This window comes from Thermobia domestica, chromosome 7 (genome assembly GCF_964235325.1).
Source record: "Thermobia domestica chromosome 7, izTheDome1.hap1.1, whole genome shotgun sequence".
Taxonomy (NCBI): Eukaryota; Metazoa; Arthropoda; class Insecta; order Zygentoma; family Lepismatidae; genus Thermobia; species Thermobia domestica.
In genome coordinates, this window is record NC_137460.1 from 237,348,096 (window position 1) to 237,373,242 (window position 25,147).

Sequence of the window (25,147 nt, forward strand, 5' to 3'; positions counted from 1 at the left end):
ATTCCCAGCCAATGTCAGAATTTTTTTGTTTTTCACTTTTCGAATAAGCTGATATTGATAGCAGAAATGGAACGGAGTTAAAATCTGGGACATTTCCCTGTCCCGACTAAATTTACGGGGACGTGGGACACTCGGGTCCCAAAACGGGACACTCCCGTTTTTTACGGGACGTATGGCAGGCTTAAGCGTAAAATAAATAGTTTTATTGTTGAAGTATTCATTTCCGATCCTTCTGCGTTTAATTCGAGAATTTCCCGAGCACTTCTTTCACAGCCTGTACATCAAAACTTCCACTAGTACGGAAATTTGAACTCAGCACTTGAAATAGTAAGTGTTACGTAGTCTTCGAAACCCCGAGCATTAAGCTTCTAAAAATTTGACAAGAATTTTTACGCTATTGCTGGTGTTGATTCTACAGAATGCTTACTTGAAGAGTAGCAACAAATAACTGAACTAAACTATTATTGGTGGAAAAGCAAATTTTAATTGAAGAACCTTGTGTTTTACATCAAAGGTAAGAAATAATACTACTAATAGTTTTACCAATGTATTTATATATGTACTATTAGTACCGGCACCTATGACCTTAAACCCTCAAACGTATGAGTGATAATGTCCCTCGGTGTCGCGAAGTCGACGAGCATACTATTCACGGAAAATATTTTCTAAAGTACAGAATTGCTTATTTTACTTCAAATAGGCTATAAGCATAATCCACACATTAATTTGTTCTATAACTATCTCAAGCTAAGGTATTTTTTTAAATTCATTTAGTGCATTGAGAACTTTGTAAAGGTCTTATGTTGAATGTTATTGTATACCGTAACGTGAAAGCCTCTAATTCGCTCAAGGAAAGTCTGAAATCTGATAAAAATCACTTACAATGTGATCACCTTAGTTGTATCAATAATATACTAAGAAATAGGTCAAAAACCCAGGTGGGTTTTAAAGTGGGCTTTTTCAGGTGGGTCCAACCCGAAAAAACCCACCGAGTTTTTTCGGGCTGGGCCCACTTGGGCAAACCCTGAATAACAGTGTGGACAATTTTTAATCCACCTTGGTGTACGTACGGGTTAAGTAGTCTGGCTAGACGTTGATCACTGTCATGATTCCTGTCTTACATATAAAGATAACTAAGTTATTACACGCGGCACAAGTCTGGTATAACACTATACATAGTATTATTATTGAATATAGGTTGAGCATTACAAAACTTATATCCTATTTGCTGAGGAAGCAAGGTGAGGACAAAGATTACTCATTATTACACGGAACACACGATATTACATCTGGTATATATATCAACACGGTTTCATTTTCAGCTTTGGATTACAACTGTTGTTAACAACAAATGGCGTAATTCAGTTGAGATTGTGAGAATGGCACGAAAGAGTTGTTTCTCACATATAATGTTCTCCCAGGTTCTCACAAAATTACATAATCAAAACATAGTGTTAGAACTTTTATGTTTTAATGTAACATATTGCAGATTAAGTTTATTATTAATTAAAAGTATTATTCTATACACCTGCCGACGAAAGAATAAATTTCAGCAAACACCGGAAATATCTTATTTCACGAAATACAAGTAACGTCCGCCACGCTTCCATTTTACTGTAATGGAATCTAATATTAATTCTGTATCCGAATGATGTCATAGAAAGAATGAAGATTGCCGAAATATGCACTGTACTTCGCTTTATTAATCAAGCTTTATTTTGAAACAGGAAAAGTAGTTTTTTCTTTCGGTGGCAGTGCTGAAATGTTTTCATGTAACTCAGCGATGGATTGGGACACTTTTTTCCAAGTGAGATAATATTTTTATCAGTCTACGGACTACCATACTCTTGCCCTTTCGAATGCAAATTTATTATTTTTCCTTCTTTTGAACATTCAGTGCCAGTGTGTATTTTTAAAAAGTATTCATAATATTATCTTACGTTTATATTGGTATTAATAAACGACAATATTTAATTGAAGATTGTCACGAGTATTTCATAAAGTAGATAGGGTAATATATTTCATAAACGTTAAGTCTTGAAACAGGGGAGAGAAAGTGAAAGACACTTGCGGTGTAATTTTCGAACTCTGAGATTCTCAACTACAATTTCGCCAGAAAAATGTATACTCTTTGCCATCCTGTATCAGGATAATGGTATTGACAACTGTTCTGAAATTTAAGGATGTTATAGTATGATTTTCGCCCAACAGATGTCGGCATTGTCAATTGTTTTCAGTTAAAATTGTTGTAGTACAGTTTTTCGCTCAATAGATGTCAGTACTGTCAGCATACTTAATGAGATAAGAAGATGGTAGGAGGACGCTTGACAATCTGCAAGAACATTGGATTGGACGAAGAGGGACCCTTGAGTTCACTCTCCGTTGGCCAGATCTTATCCCCACGGCTTTCTTCTTGTGGGGAACTGTGGAAGATGAAGTGTATCGAAGTAAGCCCCGCACGCTCGAGAACCTTCGCCAGAAGATTCCAGAGGCAAGTGCATCGGTCTCCATTGATACATTGACCGCTATAGCTGCAGCGGACGCTCATTGTTCTGTTAGGTGTTTGGCCTCCAACGGCCAACAATTTGAACATCTAATGTAAACACATGCTTACTTGAAAGTTTGTAACACATGTTTGAATAATTAAACGTAATTAAGAAAGATACACCAGGCTTTTTCTTAAACAGTGTAAACATTTTTCTGGCGGATTCTATTGTGTGTCATATGAAATTCACTGGATTTTTTTTTTCTGTCTTGTTTGGACTAATGTTCAATCTATGAGGAATACAAGAACAGACCTCGACAATCACAGTTTGAGAAACGGTGATCTTACCAATGTTTAATGCGTGGTTTAAGGTTCAATTTCCGTTAAACAACTGTTAAAGTACCTGAATAAGCAAGTAGCGAATTCTTTAATAGAAAATGAAATGATGTTGATGTTCTGATCAGATACATGATTCAATTAAAAGGCAGCTGGCCTGTGGCATAATAATAATAATATGACTATGTTGTTGTTTGCTGGGTGTCGGTACTTTCAATATTCGGGGAACGAGAATGCTGACACGGCGGCCAAGAATGCCGCATTGGCAGAGATCGCACTAGAATGCTGAGATTTCAGTGGCTATTTCCTCCAACGGATGATCTCTCATTGGCAAGTGCAGGGAGTAATCTACACTCCCCCAAATTGAAAAACTGGATTTCTGGAAAACAATAAATCAATGAATAATTTTCTTATGAAAGATACAGGGAGTCCATAAAGTCTTGCAGGAAACAAACTCCAAAACTTCGAAACCGTTAGGTTTAAGTGTATAAATTTTTGGGGTTAGAAGAAGGGAAATTTAAAGTTTTGTTCTGGCTACAATGCTCGATAACGTTTGCGCTGGTAATCACATGACTTAAGATGGCGTTCATTAAAGAAAAGGCACAATGTGTTTTGTGGTTTGCGGAATTTAAATCTTGCGTTTCAGTGCGGAGAAAGTTCCAAACAACGTATAGGAAAACACCCCCAGCAGAAACAAGTATCAAGAGGTGGTACGAGAAGTTCAAAGAAACGAGAAGTGTGTCAGATTTATCACGCAGTGGAAGGCTAGGAACGAGTGACGATGTGATTCACACATTGCACAAGAGCGTAGCCAGGAGTTCAATGAAATCGCTTAAACGTAGGTCACTGGAACTGGGAATACCGAAGTCAACGTAATACAAGATCGTACGCAAGAGTTTGAAGGTCCGACCCTATAAGTTAAAATTTGTGCACGAGCTGATAGAGGAAGACTGACATGAGAATGGAATTCTGTGAGTCAATGCTTACACGCTTACAAGAAGATGGTGATCTTCTGTCTCGATTTCTGTTTTCAGATGAAGCCACATTTCATGTGTCGGGAAAAGTGAACAGGCACAACTGCCGAATTTGCAGGGTGGAAAATCTACGTGAATTCGAGGAGCACAAGCGGGGTAGTCCCAAACACAATGTGTGGTGTGCTGTTTCAATGGACCACATTATCGACCCTTTTTTCTTCGAGGGAGAGACAGTAAATGGTAACAATTATAGAATGCTACAGACATTCCTTTTGAAAGAACGTACTAGGTTAGGCATCCTTAATAAGGTCAACATGTAACAGGATGGGGCACCGCCGCACTATGCCCTTCAAGTTCGACAGTTTCTTAACGAAGAATTTAAGAGATGGATTGGCCGAAGAGGATCCACACCTTGGCCTGCAAGATCACCAGTTTTGTCGCTTTGTGATTATTGGCTGTAGGGACACGTGAAGATCAAGGTGTATTCGCAGAAGCCAGCTATTCTGAACGATCTCAAGAACAAAATAACTGATCTGATTTTGAACATTCCAGACGAGCACCGCCAACACGCAAAAAGAATGCAAGAGTGTTTGGACGTGAATGGTGCACAATTGGAGGTTTAGCGATGAACCTTAACTAACTGAAACAAAACTTTGAACTTTTCTGTAAGTACACCAAAAAATATTTGTTAATACATTACGTAGTTCCAACTTATAGAGTTTTACTTTCCTGCAGGACTTTATGGACTCCCTGCAATTCAGAGCCAATAACACAGCCAGGAAGGGGCAGGAGCTGAGCTTAAGAGATCAAACAATATTACAATTAACGTTAACAGCAGGGTTAGAATATTAAAATAATGAAATTGCAACTATGTACAGTATTAATTACTAAACGAATGTGATTTCAGCATGGGACGAGGGAATTTTTTCCTTATTTTAAAAAAAAATCATCCACTAAAACTTGTTGGGGGTGAATAAATTGAAATAATGATAGAATTTTGCAAAATAAGTACAACAGTTCGTACGTAATCAATTCATATGTAATTACTGCCAAAAGTGCCCCAATGTTTCTGCATTTTCTTCAAGAAATAGTCTTTAAATTAAGACGAAATGATATTTCTGTTGAGTACAACTTGTTTAAGTATGGGGAAAATCATAACTCAAGATCAGATGATTGTTTTTTTTTTTTTATTGGTTTGTTATTTAGCATGTGAAAATAATGGATTTGAACTTGGGTTTTCTCTTTGTTAATATGAAATCTTTGAACTTAGTTTCCTATTCGTATTAATATGAAATTTTATTTTAATGATCCAATGTACAGAAATTAATCTATTACAGTTTTTTTTTTTTTTTTAAAGCAGATTGAGCTCCATAAATGAAGGCTGCGAGGGAGGAGGAACATGGAAGTAGCTACTCTTGCTAGCAGTTCCGTAACAAAATACATAGTTTTCTTTTGAATTTGTTTAAAAATGTATGTCACTATTCTGAGCACCCCTCTTTTATTTTGAACACCCCCCAAGTAAAAATTGCTGGCGTACTTACTAAGCAAGTGGATTGGAATCAGGCCAAAGAAAATGAGCTTCACTCAATAAAACCTCGTTTGAACAATTGGCAGCCATCGTCATGTATTGGAAACAGAGATGAGTTGATCTTGACTTGCTTGTGCATAGGAAGTTATCATCTCACACATTCGTATTTAGTGCATAGCACCAACCGTTCGTACTTGGCACAGTCCTGTAGAATGTCCAAAATACTCAGATGTAAGAGAGCATTTGGGACTCAAACAATCTAGAACAGATTTTGGGGGTAGTATGACTTTTAATGACTCCATTTTTCAGTTTTTACTTGTCACACTGGGATAAACTTTGTCTAGGTATTTTCTTTTACTTATTATTGCTATTTTAAATTGTTTTTCTTTCTTGTTCTAATCCCGTAATTTGAAGAAGTTATATAAACTACATACAATCCATTTGAATTTTTAATATGCAGCGTGTGATGGCCATTGGCCTTATTGTGATGGGGCAAATAGCTTAGCTGCAGCAGTCCCCGTGAAACTACAAATAATAAATAAGTAATAAAACCCTTTTCTACAAAATTTTTATAAACAATTAGGAACTAAAGACGCCACTGTCGACTCTGGTGAAAGCGAATATTTCAGAGCTGAGCCGCGTGGTGTCTATACTGTCGATGCGACCACAAATTACATCTGTTATCAGGCGAAATATTCTCAGAACCATTTAGATATTTGGTCAATAATTTTTCGGAACGGGACAATGCACAATATATACGGGGTATTTCATATATATGGACCAACATAATGATATACTCTTTTTGAATTGGCCACCTCGTTCGTCAGACGGCGCTTGACTGTCTACCGTTGAAGTAGTACAAACTATTCCATTTTAGTCGTGGTGAGACCAAGATTTCTAAGATATACTTTTATCCTTGCATCTGTTTAAATGTCTGATGGAATATAAACACATCTCTGACTCCTGTGAACACAAAAATACAATTGTTATGGGTCATATAAATGCATACTTGAGTCTGAAGTGATATAAAAGCTAATTTTCGGTTATATTTTAGGGAATTCCACTACTCAGAAATAGTGCAAACACTGGCACGAGGTTATTTGGAACTTTCTCAGAAATGTTTGGCATTGTGTAACGAGATTTGAAGGAGTACTGTAGTGTGAGAGGAAAGATTCTGGACTTGGCATAGTATCAACCATTTTGGAAAAACAAGTCTCCACCTCAACTTTTGTTTCTTTCTCTGTTTCCTCCCCTGCAGTTGTATCTGAATCGGTGGAAAATTCTTTCAACAACATCCAATGGAGATTTTCAATGCACGGACGATAAAATAGTGGTAATATACACTGAGTACGATCACAAAAAAAGATCAATCCCCTGAGCCCGCCCCTAAAGTCATTATAGTACTTACGATAAGACCCGTCTTGTTTACTTTGCGTTTAGATATTTTTCGAGGATTAGGGATATTTGTAAGAGACCCTGCCACCTCGGAGTATAGTTTCAAGATCTCTAAAGTCAATGTTGCCTGGCTTTAGGTTATATTAAGGGCATGAGTACATGAAAATACTTTCAAAAATTTTAGGTCATAGAAATCTGAGCCATAGTCTTGATATGCATTACAGCGTACATTAGGTGATGAAATTTTTCATTTTCCCCTCATTACATTCTAATATATTAGGGTTTGATACAGATTGGAGGATCAAAAAAAAAAAAAAAAAAAAAAAGGGAGATTTTTGGTTTCCGTTATTACGTCTGGGATCTGTAAGTGTAAAGAAAGTGATATATATCGAATGTTATCTCGAAATTGAAGCGGAATGGAGCAATGGTTTATACAGATTTTTGCTTGTCATGACTCATGCTATCATTCCTCAAAATACGACCTTTTCCTGGTGGACATATATGAAAAGTTCGGGGGAAAACAATGATAACCCTCATTTTAAAACAAAGTGAGTTAGTTACAGAAAAACAATAACACTCATGTAAGCTGAATTGCGGAAACAATTCAAGATAGAAAAAATAGCATAGTGAATATGCTGTTGTTTCAAACCTGAACTCTTTCGACAGTTCAGCTCACATGAGTGTTGTTATTGTTTTTCCCCGAACTCATATTATATATAATGTGTGTGTGTGATTTTGCGAGATAGTAATTATTAGTTTCCTTGATATATTTCTGCTATGCCACTGTAAATTATAATGTTTAGTGATTTTCGACTCTTTGACTTAGTAACTCTCGGTGAGGACCCTGAATGGAAGTTTTTCAGCTTTGAGCACAAATCTCATAAAACTGAGGAATTGAAGATTGGGATTCTCACCAAGTGATCGCTAAAAGAAAATTTTTTTAAAAAAAGGGAAAAAGGAAACGACCAAATAACAATCTGGCAGTATGCCTAGAAGAATGTATCGCTCATGATGGTAAACATTAGTGCTGTTGAACTCATTAGAATATTCGTTCTCGAATAATTATTTATTATCCAAATAATTGCTCGAATAATGCATAATGAATTATTCGAAATTTAACAGCACTAGTAAACATCTGGGCGATGTCATCTTCAAAGTGGTTGAAGACTCAGACTTCTGTGTGTGTTATGGTAAACATTACTCTGCATGGTAGTGAAATAACATGTTGACCAGGATCTACGTTGGTCCTTCTATTGACATTTCAAAAAGGGTTATGGTATTATTCCGGCCCCTGTACAAGCTTGAAAACAGTGTTGATCCCCAAATTTCGCTTCCATGTACTTTTTCCTTACTGTAGGGAAAGTGCACGGTAGCGAGAAAGTACTTTATGAAATGAAACAATCTTGGGTAATTTCCAAGATTCAAGCGCAAAGGTGCACAACTGAGCTTTGGTATTTCAGAAATCAAAAGAAAAGAAAACAAATGAAAAAAAAAAAACAACAGTAAAATGCCAAACGGGAAATAATCGAATTCCAAAATAGTTTCACATGAATTGTGTCGAGAACGAAGTTGTTCCAGTGTTTGTTACCTGCAACAGAAGGTGATGGAACAAGATGTGATGTAGACACTGCATTTTTAACAACATATTTGTTTCTGTTTAAGGAAAATGCATATTCACAAACCATTTTATAAGCAGGATGATCGAAATTTACTCAGATATTGTAAAAACTGAAATATAAAAGTTTTCTTTTTCATATCTTTGTAACTAGTGTAACAGAAAATAACTAACTCACTCACTCTATGGCCTATGGAACCCGCAGGTTTAATGCCGCGTTCACAACAGCTCTCCACTGACTTCTATCCTTCGCTAACTGCATCCAGTTTCTACTTTGTATTCCAATCTCTGCGAGATCCATCTTAATATTGTCCTCCCATCTGCGCCTAGGTCTTCCTAATGGTCGTTTTTCGATTGGTCTTCCAGTCAAGACTTTGAAAGCGTTTCTACTTTCTTCCATTCTAGCTACATGACCCGCCCACCTAAGCCTCCTAGACTTGACGACCCTAACAATGAGTGTAACAGAAAATTCAGAAACAAAACGAGAATTTCTGCCTCTCAAGATGGGCTTCTGTAATATTCCAGGTTGGCATCACTGAATCAGTGTGTTTGCAAGGTTCTGTCCTCCATGACCACAGTGCTGCTGAAGGATATAAAACACAAAAGCTCAGCTTAACAATTTTAAAGAGACGTAGGTTGTCAGTTTTTTAAAGTAAAACTATACACATTTCGATTAATTTTCAGTATTTCTTTTGTGACATTTGCTTAAGCAAGAAATAATAGCCTATAAGTATAATCTTATAACCGCTGTACTAGGCACAGCTTTATGCGCGTTGGTGCATTGCTAACCTCGACGGGAGACCATACTTGAACGCACTTGGCGAACGAATTGAATTCCCAGAGCTCAAAAAACTCGTAATAGTTTACGAATGCCGAGGAAAATAAATTTATCTCAGTGATCAGGTCACGCAAAATTACTCCGAGGCATGTTTCATGTTACATTCTCGCATTCATTACGGTAACACCTCGTGCTGTAAGTACAGATCTCTTCTTCTGACGTCTTGCAGATAATTAAGCAGCCTGGATAACAATCTTCGTGTGAAAACCTTCATTTCCGCCATATCGACACAGAACTCATAATAGATTGGGAAAACCATTTTGTATGCATACATGCAGGAAGCATTTCAGGACAGATGAAAAGCCAAATTCTCAGTTCTTGTTTCAAAAACCATTCTACATGTCAAAAAAATAACAGATCTTCCGTGACTATTAGATTCCTGTCTACAATGTTGAAGACATGGGTTCGATTCCCGATAAATGTATCTATTGTTGAATTCTACGTCCGACTTACAGTGAATCAGTAGATTACATCGTGCCCGTGGATTTTTTTTTTACCGTTTTCCCTTCACATCTTCATTCCACCAATTCTACATAATTTACGTTCATTAATCATCCGCTTTCATTCACCTTTCAGCTTAACGTCCCACGATTATGCCCTTCAGGTTAAGGGAGACAAGGGCGCCCATCAGGGAGAGCAAGGTGGGGCGGTCGTCTCCCTTTAGAGGAAATTGTGCTTCGGAAGATCGAAAACCCAACAGATATTTTAGAATAGATAACGCAAAATTTGAGACTACATTTGAAATGTTGCTTATACTTGCCCCCCTTGGAAACCACAACATGGGTTTCCTTTAAGGGAGACGATGATAAAATAATTGGTGGAATGAGAAAGTGAGAGGAAACGGCACCCCGAGGAAACTCATGGACGATGTTGTCCACCACAAACTTACTTGGCTGAGAATCGAAGCACGAACCCCACAGGTAAGAACTCTAAATTATCAGTTTTGTTACTCATACAACGTGAGGTGTAAAACTAGAGATTCCACTCAGTTTTTCCATGTTTATGCTCTATAGCTCTAATGGCAATGTATTAAGAGGAGACTGCGGCTCAGTGGCAGCGCCTCACCTCTGATGTATGGGGTTCTTGAATCGATCCCAGTTCCGAAACAAGTGGGCTTTGTGTTGGACAAACATCATGTGAGTGGATTTTGTCGTAGTGCTTCCCTTTCCTCCCACTTTCTTCATTCCATCATTTTATTCACTATCATTATCGTCTCTTTTAGTTTCGATCTTCAGACGTCAAATTAAGCTTACAGTATATATAAAAGAAAAACTACTACGAACCTTCACTATACCAAAACACTTCACCACGCATCTCACGTTACATTCCCACAAAGCATTACGTAATATAATGTGCCCTCGAAAGAAACAAAAGCACACTTCAGTTTCTACCTTAATGACAATTCCGCTGCTCATGAAAAAAAAAAAAAAGTATAGATTGCTTTCACCACCGGAAATTATAAGAAAGAATTCCCACCACAACATTCAATTTCAAACATATAGGCGTAGATAGATATGCTTTGTAGATTTCTTTCGTTAGCTTTCAAAATATAAAATAAATATACAAAGCAAAACAACTGAATGAATGGGTAGAATACACGTATTTTCACGTAAAGGCAAGAAAGTAAATTCTCTATTCATCCACAAGGTTGCAGTAAAATCACTCAATTGAAAAATATTTAAAACATACAGACAGTTTAAAAAACGAGCTCAGAGAACATTTTTTCTCTCCTTTAGTGGAGCATATACAAAACTGCCATATCAATTACCAACAATTCAAACGCTCAGCTCACGTCCTTCTTCCGGTTTAATGAATAGATTATTATTATTATTATTACTTTAGTTATGCTGTTTTTCCACATTTTAAAAAAATGACTTATTGAAATACAAAACCGATTAATCGAATACATGATTACACTTATTTTGTATGTATTTAAATTTCATTCTCACTACATTGCAGCAACACGATTCAGGAAAAAAAAAAAAAAAAAAAAAACACCCATACACCTACAGGAAGGTTGTACTTTCATGCACTTGAGATGTACGAAATTTTACTTTTGTCCATACAATTACTTAGATTTGGTAAGTGACAAGACGATTTTACGGTGCTGAGATTCATTTATAGGAAACGGAGGTTACGGTTTTGAACACAGTTGATAGAATTCGTATCTCAGTTTCTGATGGTGTTTTCTGCCCACCACGAAATGGTGGGTTAGCAGTTTTATATAGTACGCCCTAGCTGCCTCCCTTTTCCAGTGGCGTACGAACAATGTCATCAAGAAGGGAGAGTGTGTGAGTTAAAGCTCTGAAGGTCATATTGTTTCAGGCTTTTTATACATCTTAATATGGTACATGATTGTTTGTAATGTTTTGTTGAAAGGGAAAGGTTAAAACACATCCTTTGGGTACTCCCATTGCCTTTATTATTGATTGTACCAGTGTAAAATAGTTTTACACCTCTATTTGGAACTTTTAATAGTTCTGCATTATTTCCACTATTACGATTCTATCAAAGATCATTTGAGCCTAAATTATATACGAATACAATGTTGTATATGAAGTTTCATAGGGTAGGGTTCGACAAAGTAATTAGGATTAGGAATTAGACTTCTGGGCTTTCGGCACCTATCACCATGTTAGCCTGTTACGTATAAGGAATGAAGTCCCTCAGCGATCACACTGTTCGGGGAAAGGAAAGGAAGCGGCCTAGGACCTGTACGTTAGGTACCATCTCGGCATTTGCCTGGTGTGAATGAGGAAAACCCACGAAAACCTTACTCAGGACGGCTGATCTGAAAAAGCTTCTACACTTTTTCGACAGAGTGTCCACAAAGTAAATACCATGCTGCATATGAGGCATTCCGAGTAATAAGGGCAAATTCAACAGAAGGTTCCTAACTTTAATTGGAACGTCTAAAAAATACCTGTCCACATCCATTTGAGGTGTTCTGAGTGGTAATACCTAACCGATTTGAGGCAACCTGTTGTTCGTTTCCCTTAAAAATAAAAATAAATAATTATAGGCATACAAATAAACTTACGATTATTTTGACCGTTTAGAGAGTAGTAGTAAGAGGAATTTCCAGGCCAATCTTGAGCTCCCGCTTATTACCCGGAACGCTTCATATGTAATCTACATATAAATGCTACCTCCCTTCGTCGAGGACTGAACAGTAAGGCCGCGCTTCCATTGCTTCCGAATGCGAATGTGAATTTTCCAGCATGTGTATATAAATTGGATTGCCTCGACTAGTTCCGACCTGCGAACTGCGAAAACCGACGAAAAGGTGCGAATGCGAATGATCCCAACCTGATGGGATTGTTCGTCCGAATTCGTGCAAATGGAGAGTCGTCTGCAGAGGAATTGAGCTCTACGTGAGAGAAGAAAGTTTGTTTTGCGTGAAAGCAGACGACGTTGCGAGGTGTGGAGATAAAATAAATAAATAAAAATAAAGATGGAAATAAATGTTGATGCTTTAATAAATTGTTTTGATTAAGTTCCATTGTGGAACCAAGTTCATCCAGATTACCACAAACGACACGTCAGAAACTTGGAATGGAAAGTATGTATGTATATACCGTATTTATCCGTGTATGCCGCGCACCTTTTCTGTACAAAAACGAAGTCAAAAAACAGGGTGAGCGGCATACACGAGGAAATGAAGAATTGACTGCGCCACCAAGCATTTAAAATCAGGAGGAGTTCTTATTAACCTAATACTGGAATATTGTGAGTAATTTTACAAGAGTAGAAAAGTTTTAATATAAAATGACAAGTTACAGCTCATCTTTCCTCTTTGCATCAACCGGCCTTTCAAGAACCACTTGCGGCGACTGTACACTGAATAGATGGCGACTGCAATACACGAAACTACGCCAACTGACCGAATTAAGAAACCTGCACTTCGTCTTTTGTGCGCATGGATTATTGAGGCATGGAATTCAATTCCAGAGGATCTTGTCGTCCGCAGCTTTAAAAAATGCTGCATTTCCAATGCCAGCGATGGGAGCGAAGACTTTATTCAGTCCGATGGTGATACGTGCTCCAGCTCCTCGGGAGACGACGAAGAAGAAAGCTAGGCACGGGAGTGGTTTCTGTTAATAATCACAGTATTGTTGGACTGTCTTTGTGTATAACGATTTTAATAATTAAAAGTAGGATGAAAAATACATTGTTCCGTTTTTTTTTGTTTTTTTTTTAGAAAATTGATGTGCGCTGCTTACACGTTTTTTTTTTTTTTTTTTCAATTTTAACGTTCCAGAAATTGGGGGTGCGCGGCATACACGCGTAAATACGGTATATTTTTTTGTCTTTAAAATATGAAGATTTAATTAATACACGAACCGCAACTTTTTATTCATTTTATATTTCCTTTTTGTTCCTCAAATAATAAAATATTGCTTCTTACCTTAATGTCAAAACCAAATGATTCTTCGCAGAGAGAGAGAGACTCGAAAATTGGAATATTTTTCAAGTGCAGATGAGATTTTGTGAAGTATGTAATAGAATGCTGCAGGTGTCATTCTAAAATACTCGAAAAACTTTTCCTCTTGTTGCTCTGCTGAGGCAATAAGTAAAATTTTCCCTCCTCATTTCTTGATAAAAATGTCATTCATCTTCGTGCTCTCAAGACTTTAAGGTACGAATTTTCAAGCAAAAATATTTCACATTGAAGCTTTGAAAGAGACACTGCAACTTGATTCACATTCGCAAAACTTCGGATATAGTAGAGGCACATGAATTTGCAGTTCACATTCGGAAGCAATGGAGGCGCGGCCTAAGGCGGAATTTCTATTTGAACAGGGTAGGCAACATTACGACTCACGAGTTGAGCCTCCAGAAGTTACTTCTCCACTCTCCATATCTTGTACCATTTCACGAGGAGTCTGGGCCCACTTGGGCTACACAGCAGTTCTCAGAACCATGACTCAAGGGTCTATGGGAAACGTGTGCTCACCTCTACTTTTCAGTTTTCGTTTAAAATATTGGGCATCAGTAAACGATACACGATAGGATCATCAATATTATTATCTCCTGTAAGATTGCAAAATACAACTTAACTCTTCAGTGAGGTTCTCCAAATCTGTAACTGATACCGGTAAGAGAAAAATAATCATACATGTCACTTTTGTAAGATTGAAAATTAAATCTCTAGGCTTTAACTATAAAACAAAATGTAAATGAGAATATTTTCATTAAGTAATGAGCTCTATCCTAGGTATTTCTTGGTATACTGTGATATTTCAAGATTTTCTTTTTTTTAACCTTCAGCCATTTTTTAAAACCCTAGTATAGAAAATGGAGATCCAAAATAATTTTCCCACCCATTCTTCGTCCAATGATACAAAAATTCTTTTAACATTTTCCTGTTTTTACCTGGCAACCTTTGTCTTATTAACATTAGCCTAACCATCTTTATAACGGGTTTCGGTAAATTACAGGTTTCAAGAAACTCTCAAACACATATAGGCATTAAATCTATATCCGAATCTATTGTGCAAATACTTGTTATGCATACACTTGTAAGCGACAGCCTTCTCCCTATCTACATACCAAAAGATTGCAACTATAGCAATTAAATGAGCTCTGCCATCGCATAAAATTTCTCTCATTTATCATTCAACCCACAAACTACTATGTATTTAGAGTAAATTTCAGTTTCACTATCCTTTCAATGAACTTTGAAATTTGTGACAGCAAAAATCTTTTTCAGTACTGATTTCTAAAAAGTCAATAAGAAAGCCAATAAGCAATTGATCTTAAAACATCTGTACCAACATTGTGCTGGACAAAACTGTTTGAAATCTAAGTGTTCGTTCTTTTCGTGTCAAAAATTGATGGCTATTCTTCAGATATAAAATATTTCTAATGCTAGTAAACAACATTCGTCGCAACAGACAGTGTCAACATTTACATTGACACTTGCCACACCTCCAATGTTTGTTCATAGTTTTAGCATTAATTAAATTCTTATCTGTACTGGTAACGAACAGTGCCTCGAGAAGCTTAAAAGAGTAGAAGGTGATTTTAAGCTGGTGCACTGGTCAGCATATCCAGTGCTGTAGTCAGTGGCGTATTTAGGGTGGGAGGCTTACGGGCTTAAGCACCCCCGAAATCTTACTTACTATACTAAAGTATATGAAATATCTTGCAGAATTTTCACATTTTCAGGTGAAGCCCCCCCCCCATCGAAACAAAATCGTAAATACGCCACTGGCTGTAGTCCTAATATTTTCAGAGGGATACGCTGTTTAGTGATCGTCTATGACTGTCATAAAAGACATAGAAGGTATTTTTAATGAACAATGTTAAACGCATGTATTAATTAATTCAATTAAAATATAAAGGATACACTACTGTTTTATAGTCTAAAAGCATTTCGTGCTATTTTCTTGATGACTACTTAAATCACACCATTAATAATATATATGGGTGTAGGAATGAAGAAGGAACAACTCACTCCGAGAAGAAACAGAAAAACTCGCGCCCGATATTGGCAGAAATAAGAAAATTATGCCAAATTTAACTTTATTTTAGTTTAGAAAAACACGAAAAGACAGTGTACTAAGAAAAAATGATTTTTTCTCATGAAAATCCCTGAAATATCATGTAGGGATATTTGAACACCTGCTAAGAATATAAGGGGGGGATGTGATATAGTCACTTTATCACTGAAGTCTGGCCCGATTAAATATATAAATAAAGCAAAAGTAGAAAGTACCATACGCTTTGAAGCAGAAGGTACATTCTAATGACTAGGATTAAGCAGAGGGTATACGGCGTGAACCGCCGTGTACCCTCTTCTACAGCCCTGATGCATATCCCAATGCCGTTCTGCTAATTTTTTCAATCAAAACTTGCTACTCCTGTTGTTTCAGTAGCTTCTTCCGATTCCAACTATCCTTATGCTGATAATTAAACGCTCCATCGCCAGTATAATCTATTTTTCCCTACAGTCACACAAATGAGTCCTAACTGTTGCTCAACTTGATCTGACGGCAAACCGGTACAGCAGTCCACCTAGGGTGTTAGCTCCTTGAAGCATGCATAAACCTCATGCTTGCTCTTCCAATTCTGTACATGATCGTGAATGACCTTTGCATTCTTGATTTGGGCATCGCTCTGTAACGTAATTAGAACGTCCATATTTAATCACATCTTCTCAAGTCTGATTTGCAATGACAATGCTTATTATTTTTTACTGTGAAGCCAACCAAGAAGCTGCCTATAGAAAAAGTCCCGAATCTTTGTTTATAAACAATAATAGAAGTCGTGTGATATTGGACAATTTAAAGGGCTTTTCTATCAAAACATTACAACTGGTTTAAATTACGTAAATTACCGTACAGCCTGGAGCCACAGTGGTTCAATGGTAGTGTGTTCACTTCTGGTACATGGGGTCCTTGATTCTATTCCAGCTCGCGCCAAGTGAGCTTTATGGAGGACAAACATCGTGTGTGTGGATTTTCCTAGGGTTCTCTCGTTTCCTCCCACTTTATTCATCCCACCATTCCATTTATTTCTCATAATCACTGTCTCTTTTAGCCTAGCTGACATAATCGTGGGACGTAAAGCCTGAAGATTTTATTTTTTTTTACCGTACAGCCAATTTTACAGTTCTGCGTTGTTACTTACCGCATATTATAAGAATCCTATGCTTATATTTTTAGACAAACCAGAAACTTGGTATGTATTTTTCATTTCTCCCTCAAATCCTGATTCCAACACCTGAAAATGTGATATTTTACTCATAGTTTGGGGTATCTGTAGATTTAAGGTTAGCGCATTTTGTTTGACAATTGGGAGGTCTCATGAAAAGAAACAAGCAGCAGGCTATTCTGAGTTTTTTAATTTTATTTTTTAAAGAGTTTTCACGTTGCACAAGACGAATGTTGGAATGATACTTCTAATATATATATATATACGAGGATCATTCAATAAGTAAAGAGACAGTCTATATTTTTAACACAAATCATTTTTTTTTTTTTTTTGTTTCAGAAGGTGTTAGCTGGCAACCTTGGGATATGCTCTGTTCTGCTGATTCGTAATTTTATGTCAACATAACTTCAAAAATATCAATTCATCATGGCAAGTCCTCTAGAAGATTGCACCTTAGAAGAACAGATCTCAGTCATTAGGTTTTTAGTTGCAGAAGGTGTAAAACCAAGTGAAATTTTTTCTCGAATGTTGAGACAGTACGGTAACAGTTGTATGAACCGTGCGAATGTGTACAAGTGGGGTGATCGGTTTAAAAGTGGCCGAACAAGTGTAGGTGATGAACCCCGATGTGGACGTCCAGTGGAAGTTTCTGGTTTTTCGTTGGAATCGAGGATTGACGGACTTATTCGTGATAACAGAATAATTACTGTTGAAATGATAGCTGAGGAAGTTCAAGTAAATGTTGGAACTGTTCACAATGTCATTAGGAACATTTTAAAGTACAGAAAAACAGAAAAACGTGTCCCAGATGGGTTCCCAGACAGCTTACTGACGCTCATAAAGAATCAAGGCTTTCCATTTGTCAAGCCTTAACGCAACGAAGTTTGATTGAAGGAGACTTTTTTTTTTTTTTTTTTGAAAGAATAGTGACTTGCGACGAGGCCTGGATCCATCACTACGAACCTGAGACCAAAAGGCAGAGTATGGACTGGAAACACACTAGCTCTCCAGTTCGCAAAAAATTCAAGGTTCAACCTTCCGCTGGTAAAGTGCTACTGACCATCTTTTGGGACTCACAGGGTCCAATCTATTGCGATATCCTTGAAGATCAGCGAACTATCAATAGCCTATACTATTCTGAGATGCTAGAACACAAAGTTAAACCAGCTATCAGGAGCAAACGCCGTGCACTCTTGTCAAAAGGAGTCATTCTTCAGCACGATAACGCCCGCCCTCATACAGTCCAGCTGACCCGAGATAAGCTTCAAGAATTGGGTTGGGAGGTCTTACCTCATCCTGCCTACAGCCCAGACCTCGCCCCATCTGATTTTTACCTGTTTGGACCACTCAAAGACGCCCTACGTGGAAAAAGATTTGCTAACAATGAGGAAGTTAAGGCAGCGGTGCAAAGGTGGCTTCGGGGTAAATCGAAAGACTTCTTCGCCAAGGGAATTAGGAAGCTGCAAGAAAGATGGGACAAATGCATAACTGTAAAGGGTGATTATATTGAAAAATAGCCTTAGTTTTGAAAGATTGACATAAATCTTTATTGAGCTATAGCAATTTGTCTCTTTACTTAATGACACAATTTCTTCCAAAAATTCCGTCCAATATTTAATTGTAATTATTTCTAAAGTAGTATGGTTTCGCGACAGTATCTCGAACCTCTCAGTAAATAAATGAATAACAAATCTCTAAATCTACAGTAAAGTATTGCATTTCTGAAGGCGACTGTACCGTCGTTCTTTTTCCTGATATATTGCATCAAAAGATACCTAGAAAATTCAAGAGTTAACACGTATGTCCGTGTAAATTCTCACTTTCAGTAAGATACGAATGCAATGTTAATTTATATTCTTTATTTCTGTTTTAATATTTCAGGTCAAACAGAACATATTGAAAATTTAATGACAGGGAAATAGTCTAAACGACAAATACTTTATTACGGAAGTAATCAGCGATGCATTTAACTAAGGAAGTATTATAATTTGAAACAGCTATTCACAATTGTCTCTCTCGTGCTTTTTACCATAGTTCTCATGGAAATTACTTTTACGTATGTTACGAAATGCATATCATTAATTAAAAAGGTCTCATTATAATCACCTCATAAAATCTGTGAAAAGTAATTCACCAACATAATACATTTTCTCGTTGATGCTGCAATATGTCGTATGTGAAAAAAAAAAAAAAAAAAAGAGTTCAGTTTTCATTATTGAAATCTAAATTGCCGGCAACGCGTCCTGAAAGAAGTTATATACCAGACCAACAAGTTATTTCCAGGCCGGTAATACAATCAATGTCAAGGAACTTCGGATTTATCATGTTAAAATAAAAATTTTTCTTTTATATACACGATATTGCAGTATAAGTTACGATTTATACGTCCTTAATGTCAAAATAAAGTTATATATTATCTTATTATCGGATTTGTGACTAAAATTTCAACAGTGAAACGTAACGCAGCATTCCATGGTTGGTTCTGTAAATCCAACACCCGAAAATTTCGAGAAATAAAAGTCAGGATATTATATACATATACACTTTATTAACAAGACTCATACGCCATTTTATATTTGTGAACTTGAAAACTGGGATGATACTTCTGAAGATCTGGAGGGAGAATAAAGTTCTGACCCATACACAACTTTCTGATAAGGCTACGCATACATGTTATTTACTACGGTTCATTTCAGATAAGCTGATGGAAGATATACAAAGATTCTCATCACGCACACGCACGTGGTATGATAAACATGAATTTCAATGTTCTTCTTTCTACCGTCAACCATCGCCCGCAGAAGTAGGCCTACCGGCAGGGTCGGATCCAAGATTTTCTGACGGGCGTGCACCAATAACCACCAGTACATTTGAATTAAATTTGATTTTTTGTAAATGCCTTTAGGCATCTTTGCTGTGAATGAGGAATTTCCCTGGAAATGCTAAGTGTCTGTTCTCGATAGATCCTTTCCCTCAACCTTTAGAAAATTGACTTAAACTATTGATTTTGAAAAACTCTGCTTTCTTTTAAGCCCGAAACGGAAACATGACATGAAATTTTCTGAAAGTATTGCCATTTTTACTGCTAGCTTCTCACTTTAGATAATGTCACAACGAAGAGGGGAAGGAGGGCACGTGCTCCGGTGCATCTCCCTAAATCCGGCTGCTATAACTTTCATAATAGCTCTTCATATTTCAAAATATTTTATTACAAATTATCTGTATTAGTAAGATAAGTAGAACTAACACATCTTTTGATTATAAATTGAAATCTAAATGGAGTTATGGTTTGCCTGGTAATCCGGGATGTAAAATGATGGAACTGAAAGCAATGATATGATTGAGAATTGAATGAGTACTTTCTGTATCCATACAATAATTTCATATTAATATGGAACGTACGAGCAAATACAATATTCACCGGTATGGGAAAAGTATCAGAGCACTAACATAATAACGGTGGAACCTGAAATAAGAAAAACAACGCGTGTTTCATCCAGTCCTCTTATAAACAAATATTCTAATTAAAAAGATAAAGTACAACATATTTGATTCATAGCCTCTTCCGACTCTAATAAATGAAAGAATTACGGGAACTACAACGAATGAGTCCTTATTTCTAGAAATTCAATTTTACAAAATACGACTAAATAAAACCTATATTCAGATAGTGAAAATGGCAACTGTGGGCAGCGGGGTCCAATAGTGACTGAAAGGAGCAACAATACCTTTTCAATATGAAGTGCACGGAACACACGCATGATACTGTACACATTTTTACACGATACTATATCTAATAGATTCTCTCCCTGTGAAGATTAGGAACTTGTTTCTCCCTTCTATAATAGCAAAGAAGTGGGGGAGAAACGGACTTTGTATACATTCCCCATCCACTTATCTGGAATGAATGATAACTGTAGTTCTTATATATATATATATATATATATATATATATATATATATATATATACAACTGACGAAACAAGCATGTGGTTACGTATTTGGTGAAAGATAGAGAGAGCCTAACTACGGCACGTAAAAGTAGCCACCAATAAATAAAATACATGAATAAACAAATTTCCTGTCATTCGGTATTCTCTACAAATTCTTCGGACCTGTCTCTGAACCTCCGAATCTCCTGACCACTGGTCATTCATTTCGATAAGTCTCTTACTCCTGTGTACTATGCTCCGACAATAACGTTCTCTCAGTTAATCAATGGACAAAATTGAAGAACTACTATTCACGGTATAGAAACGAGTTTTGGACTACAAATTTCGTCATACTTCCAAGCACATTTAACTTCTCATTCCGGACTATAGTATAGTATAGTATAGTATCCGGAATAAACATATTACGTTTAATATTTTCGGTATCGCCGACATCAGCTTGATGGTTTCATCCGGTATCTTCTTCATAGCCATGGTTAGATTTAGAATTCCCGAATTACGTGACCACTCCACACAAGAAATAATGTTTTTAATGTACTTATGTAGCCCACACAAACGACGCCGAGCTGCAGACCTACTTTACCTATACAAGATTATCAATGGTAAAATTGATCCTCAATTATTACTATCACAGATTAATTCTGCGAGCTTTTCCCCGGTGAAATCGCTCTTAATTTGCTAACCTACGAGACGCCTAGGTTTTCAATTGTAAAACGCTTCTTGGTTTACATGATTACAATCAGTAGCGTAGCCAGGATGTGCTTGCGGTGGGGGGAAGTGCTGTTATAGGTACATATAGAAAAACTACAAACAAAAAATATATATAAAAAATTACAAACATCAAAGTACATTGTCGGACATCTTTGGGGGGGCGGCCCCTCTGCCCCCCTTCCCTTCGCCACTGATTACAATACAATGCTAACATAATGTAATATTTACTAAAGATCAAATATCCAATTACTGACTTTCTCACTGTTATAATGTAGATTTTGTAAAGTGCGAGTACCTCTTGGATTCTGTGCTCAATCATCTTATCATAGATGTTGCTGGATAAGCTTTCTTTAACTATGTACACTCATGTTCAAAATGATTATCGCATATCTATAACTGTCTTCTTGTAAGAAAATAATACGATAATGATTTTGGAGGGTACTTTTAATATTGATACTATGTGTATAATCGGGAAATGAATATTTGTGGTAAATTTCATAGGAAAAGAATTATAAATACGAAAATTAGAATGAGTAAAACAAAATTTTGCTATATGGACAAGAAAGTTTTATTTTCGTTTTATTGTTCTTATTTACTGCTCTTTTGACATGAAATTTGCCACATACACGTCTTTGCAGATTATACACATACTAACATTATAGGAAATACCGGGCGAATTCGTTATCCAATTATATTCCTACAACAATATATTTATAGACATGCGACAATAATTTTGGACATGAGTGTAGATCGATGTTACTTTAACAGTTGGTGGGAGAGAATAAAGAAAAGTGAAGAAGAAACTGGTTAAGTTTTGAATGCAGTTATCGTGTAAGTCTATCAAACTGGAAAACCAAAACTCAGAGCTGACGTCGGCAGAATATGATCTTCGGAATTTTAGCCAAACAGACATGACAACTAATGCTAGGACACTAATTTGGCTTCCGCATTTGGTGCACGTGGTCCCGGGTTCGATTCCCAGTGACAGAGCACAAAAATAATTTTACAATCATTTACGTCCATTAATAATCTACTTCTTTTAACTTAAGTGGATGGTTAAACTAAGACTAATTTGTATAATATTCTAAAATACATTCCCTTACTTTCTTCTACACTTTTGAATTGTAATGACAACCTCAATATGTGAAGTATTCATTCTTAGGTTCAAATCCAACAAATAAGGCTAACGTGAGAAAAACTGTAATAGAATAAAATAAGAAATTTATCAAGAGATTAATTACTTCTTCAGCCAGATAATTATAGTTAGGAATAAAATAATAGCCAAATGGTTTAATAATGAGGTCACCAAGATCATAAAATTACTATAATTTTTACTGCATATGATCAGAAAATGATCTGCATTTCCAGAAAATGATCTTGTACACCGACGTTTAAGATAATCGAGTTGTATTTGCTGACGCTTTGAAAGATTTGTTCTGGTTGGCGTTCAAATATCACTTAATACTAATAATTTCTGAAATGTATTGAGAAACTGCTGCAGAGAAATTCTTTTTTTTAATGCATGATCAGATTAAACGTCCTTAATATCATGTTTCGAAGAAAAACAGAAAAGCGAGCATCAACATGCCAGTGATTCCAAGCTAATTTAAAATTACGTTTAAGAGGATGAATTGAAATGTTATTGAAAAGTTCTGTATGCAAAACAAAGTATGTAAAGTTATACAAGTATGCAATGCAAGTCTGTATGTATAACAATTTCATGTCTATGAAGCATTTCCATACAATAGAATTCCTCAGATCAGGCTATGTTACAAAATAATAAATATTAACTTTCACTAAATAATAATAATAATAATAATAATAATAATAATAATAATAATAATAATAATAATAATAATAACAATAACAAAGTACTTGTGATTCCTCATTCAGTGTCAATACTGACCTTTCTTAAGTAATACATAAGCAAGCAATTGAAAAATAAGTACGTAAATAAATGAACCCAAAAGATAAACTGCAAGCCCTTTATTGAACAGATACATAAATATTCAAACCACTTACCTTCACGATTTCCTCAGATTCTAGCAACCTTTTGACTCCACCTGTTGTCACAATTCCAGGACACGTTATCAGGTCAAAAATGTAAGCATGTCCCGACATTGTCCCAACTTGGAACAGAGTAAGCTGTCCTTTCAGACCTAAATTGATTCCTTCGCAGTCAAACGACACAGCACTACCTAACCTAAAAATTTCTTCGATAATCTGAGCACTTTCTTTAACACTAACAATCACTTTTGTAGCTTGCAACACTTTGAGTTTATGATTTTCACGTATATCTCCTGTCCCAATAAACGTATTCCGATCACGATCCCGTTCCGTATTGTCGGCAATGGTCTTCATGACAAGCGAATTGATTCTTTGTTTCAATGTTTGGTTTTGAATACTCGTTGGAGAACCTGTACATTGATTATTAATGTTATTGTTATTTACAACGTTGGCATTTGTCGTAGTATTACTATTATTTGAGGTCTGGAGAGGTAGCTTGGCACTGTCTTTACGAGGAACTAAAGTTACTAAATTTGACTGAACGTGGAAGGTATTCGAATGCATTTTGAGAAAAGTTGAAAGGTCCTGAGGCGTTTTGAAAATTTTTGACCACATCTCTTGGGGAAACCGGGCACCAACACTGTGAAACAACTGATCAACGAGCATAGGCCCTTTGGCTTCTATACACTGCGTAAAGAATGACAATAATTGATTCGTTACTTCGGGATCAACTTTAACTTCTTCTATTTCCCTGAAGGGTTGGGGCTCTTTCCCTTCATGCTCTTTGAGAATTACCGACTCGTCTTTCACGACGAAAGCTTCAGGATATTTCAACAAGAATTCACGGAATTCTTTAACATGCTGGCCTGAAATATGTCGCACTTCTGGAGACGCTTGTGATCTGTGGCCCAAAAGACTTTTGATTGGAACTTCTGTCCCAACGCCGTATTGTAATAATTTACCACAGAAATACTCCACAGCCTCCTTCGCGTAATCTCTCTTTCCAGCATATTTTCCATTCGGATCATTTGGACTGTTAGCACAACTAAACATATTGACATGCACATAGTCACCATTGATGGAGAAAAGTGCTGGATACTGTGACAAAAATTTTTTCAAACCGGATTGAGATCCTCCAGCTATTTGTCTCATTTCTTTCGTGAATCCCTTGGCTCCGAATTGACAGCTAAGATCATGCAAAGTCCTCGGACCTCCTTTATCCATAAGTCTCTCGAAAAAGAAAAGAAGCGTCATATTTCTTACCAGTTCGTACTCAGTGCTATCCATTTTTACGATTTTTTGATGTCCGGGCTCTGGTTAATTGCGGAAACTTCGTTTAGAAGTCCTCTCGACGGACCCCTAGAAAACTAACACCTCTCACTCACCGACATATTGCATACTTTGTCCATGTGACGTCTACAGTGCAAGTGTCAACTTCACTACTCTTTATGGTACAATATTATTTCTCACTTCACTTGCTTTAAAAGTTCTATAAAATTATCAAGGTCAGACCTTTAAAAATTTCTCTGAAATTTAAACATGTACACACTTCCGATTATCTTATTTAAAGAATTTCCCAGAATTTTATGTGTGATTTTAGTTATTAACTTGATTTAAAAAGCGAACTTTGTACTTGAGTGCACAACCAG

The 25,147-nt window shown here is 36.5% G+C and overlaps 1 protein-coding gene across 1 annotated transcript in view; it reads right to left on the reverse strand.

Moving 5' to 3' along the window:
• egl (Egl_like_exo domain-containing protein) overlaps positions 1 to 24,928 on the reverse strand; it is a 221,564-nt gene extending 196,636 nt beyond the window's left edge. The window contains exon 1 of the mRNA XM_081766021.1: positions 23,514 to 24,928. Within this exon, the coding sequence (XP_081622147.1) occupies positions 23,514 to 24,785 (1,272 nt within the window). The 5' untranslated portion in view covers positions 24,786 to 24,928. The remainder of the gene's footprint in view (positions 1 to 23,513) is intronic.
• Positions 24,929 to 25,147: the final 219 nt, after the last annotated feature.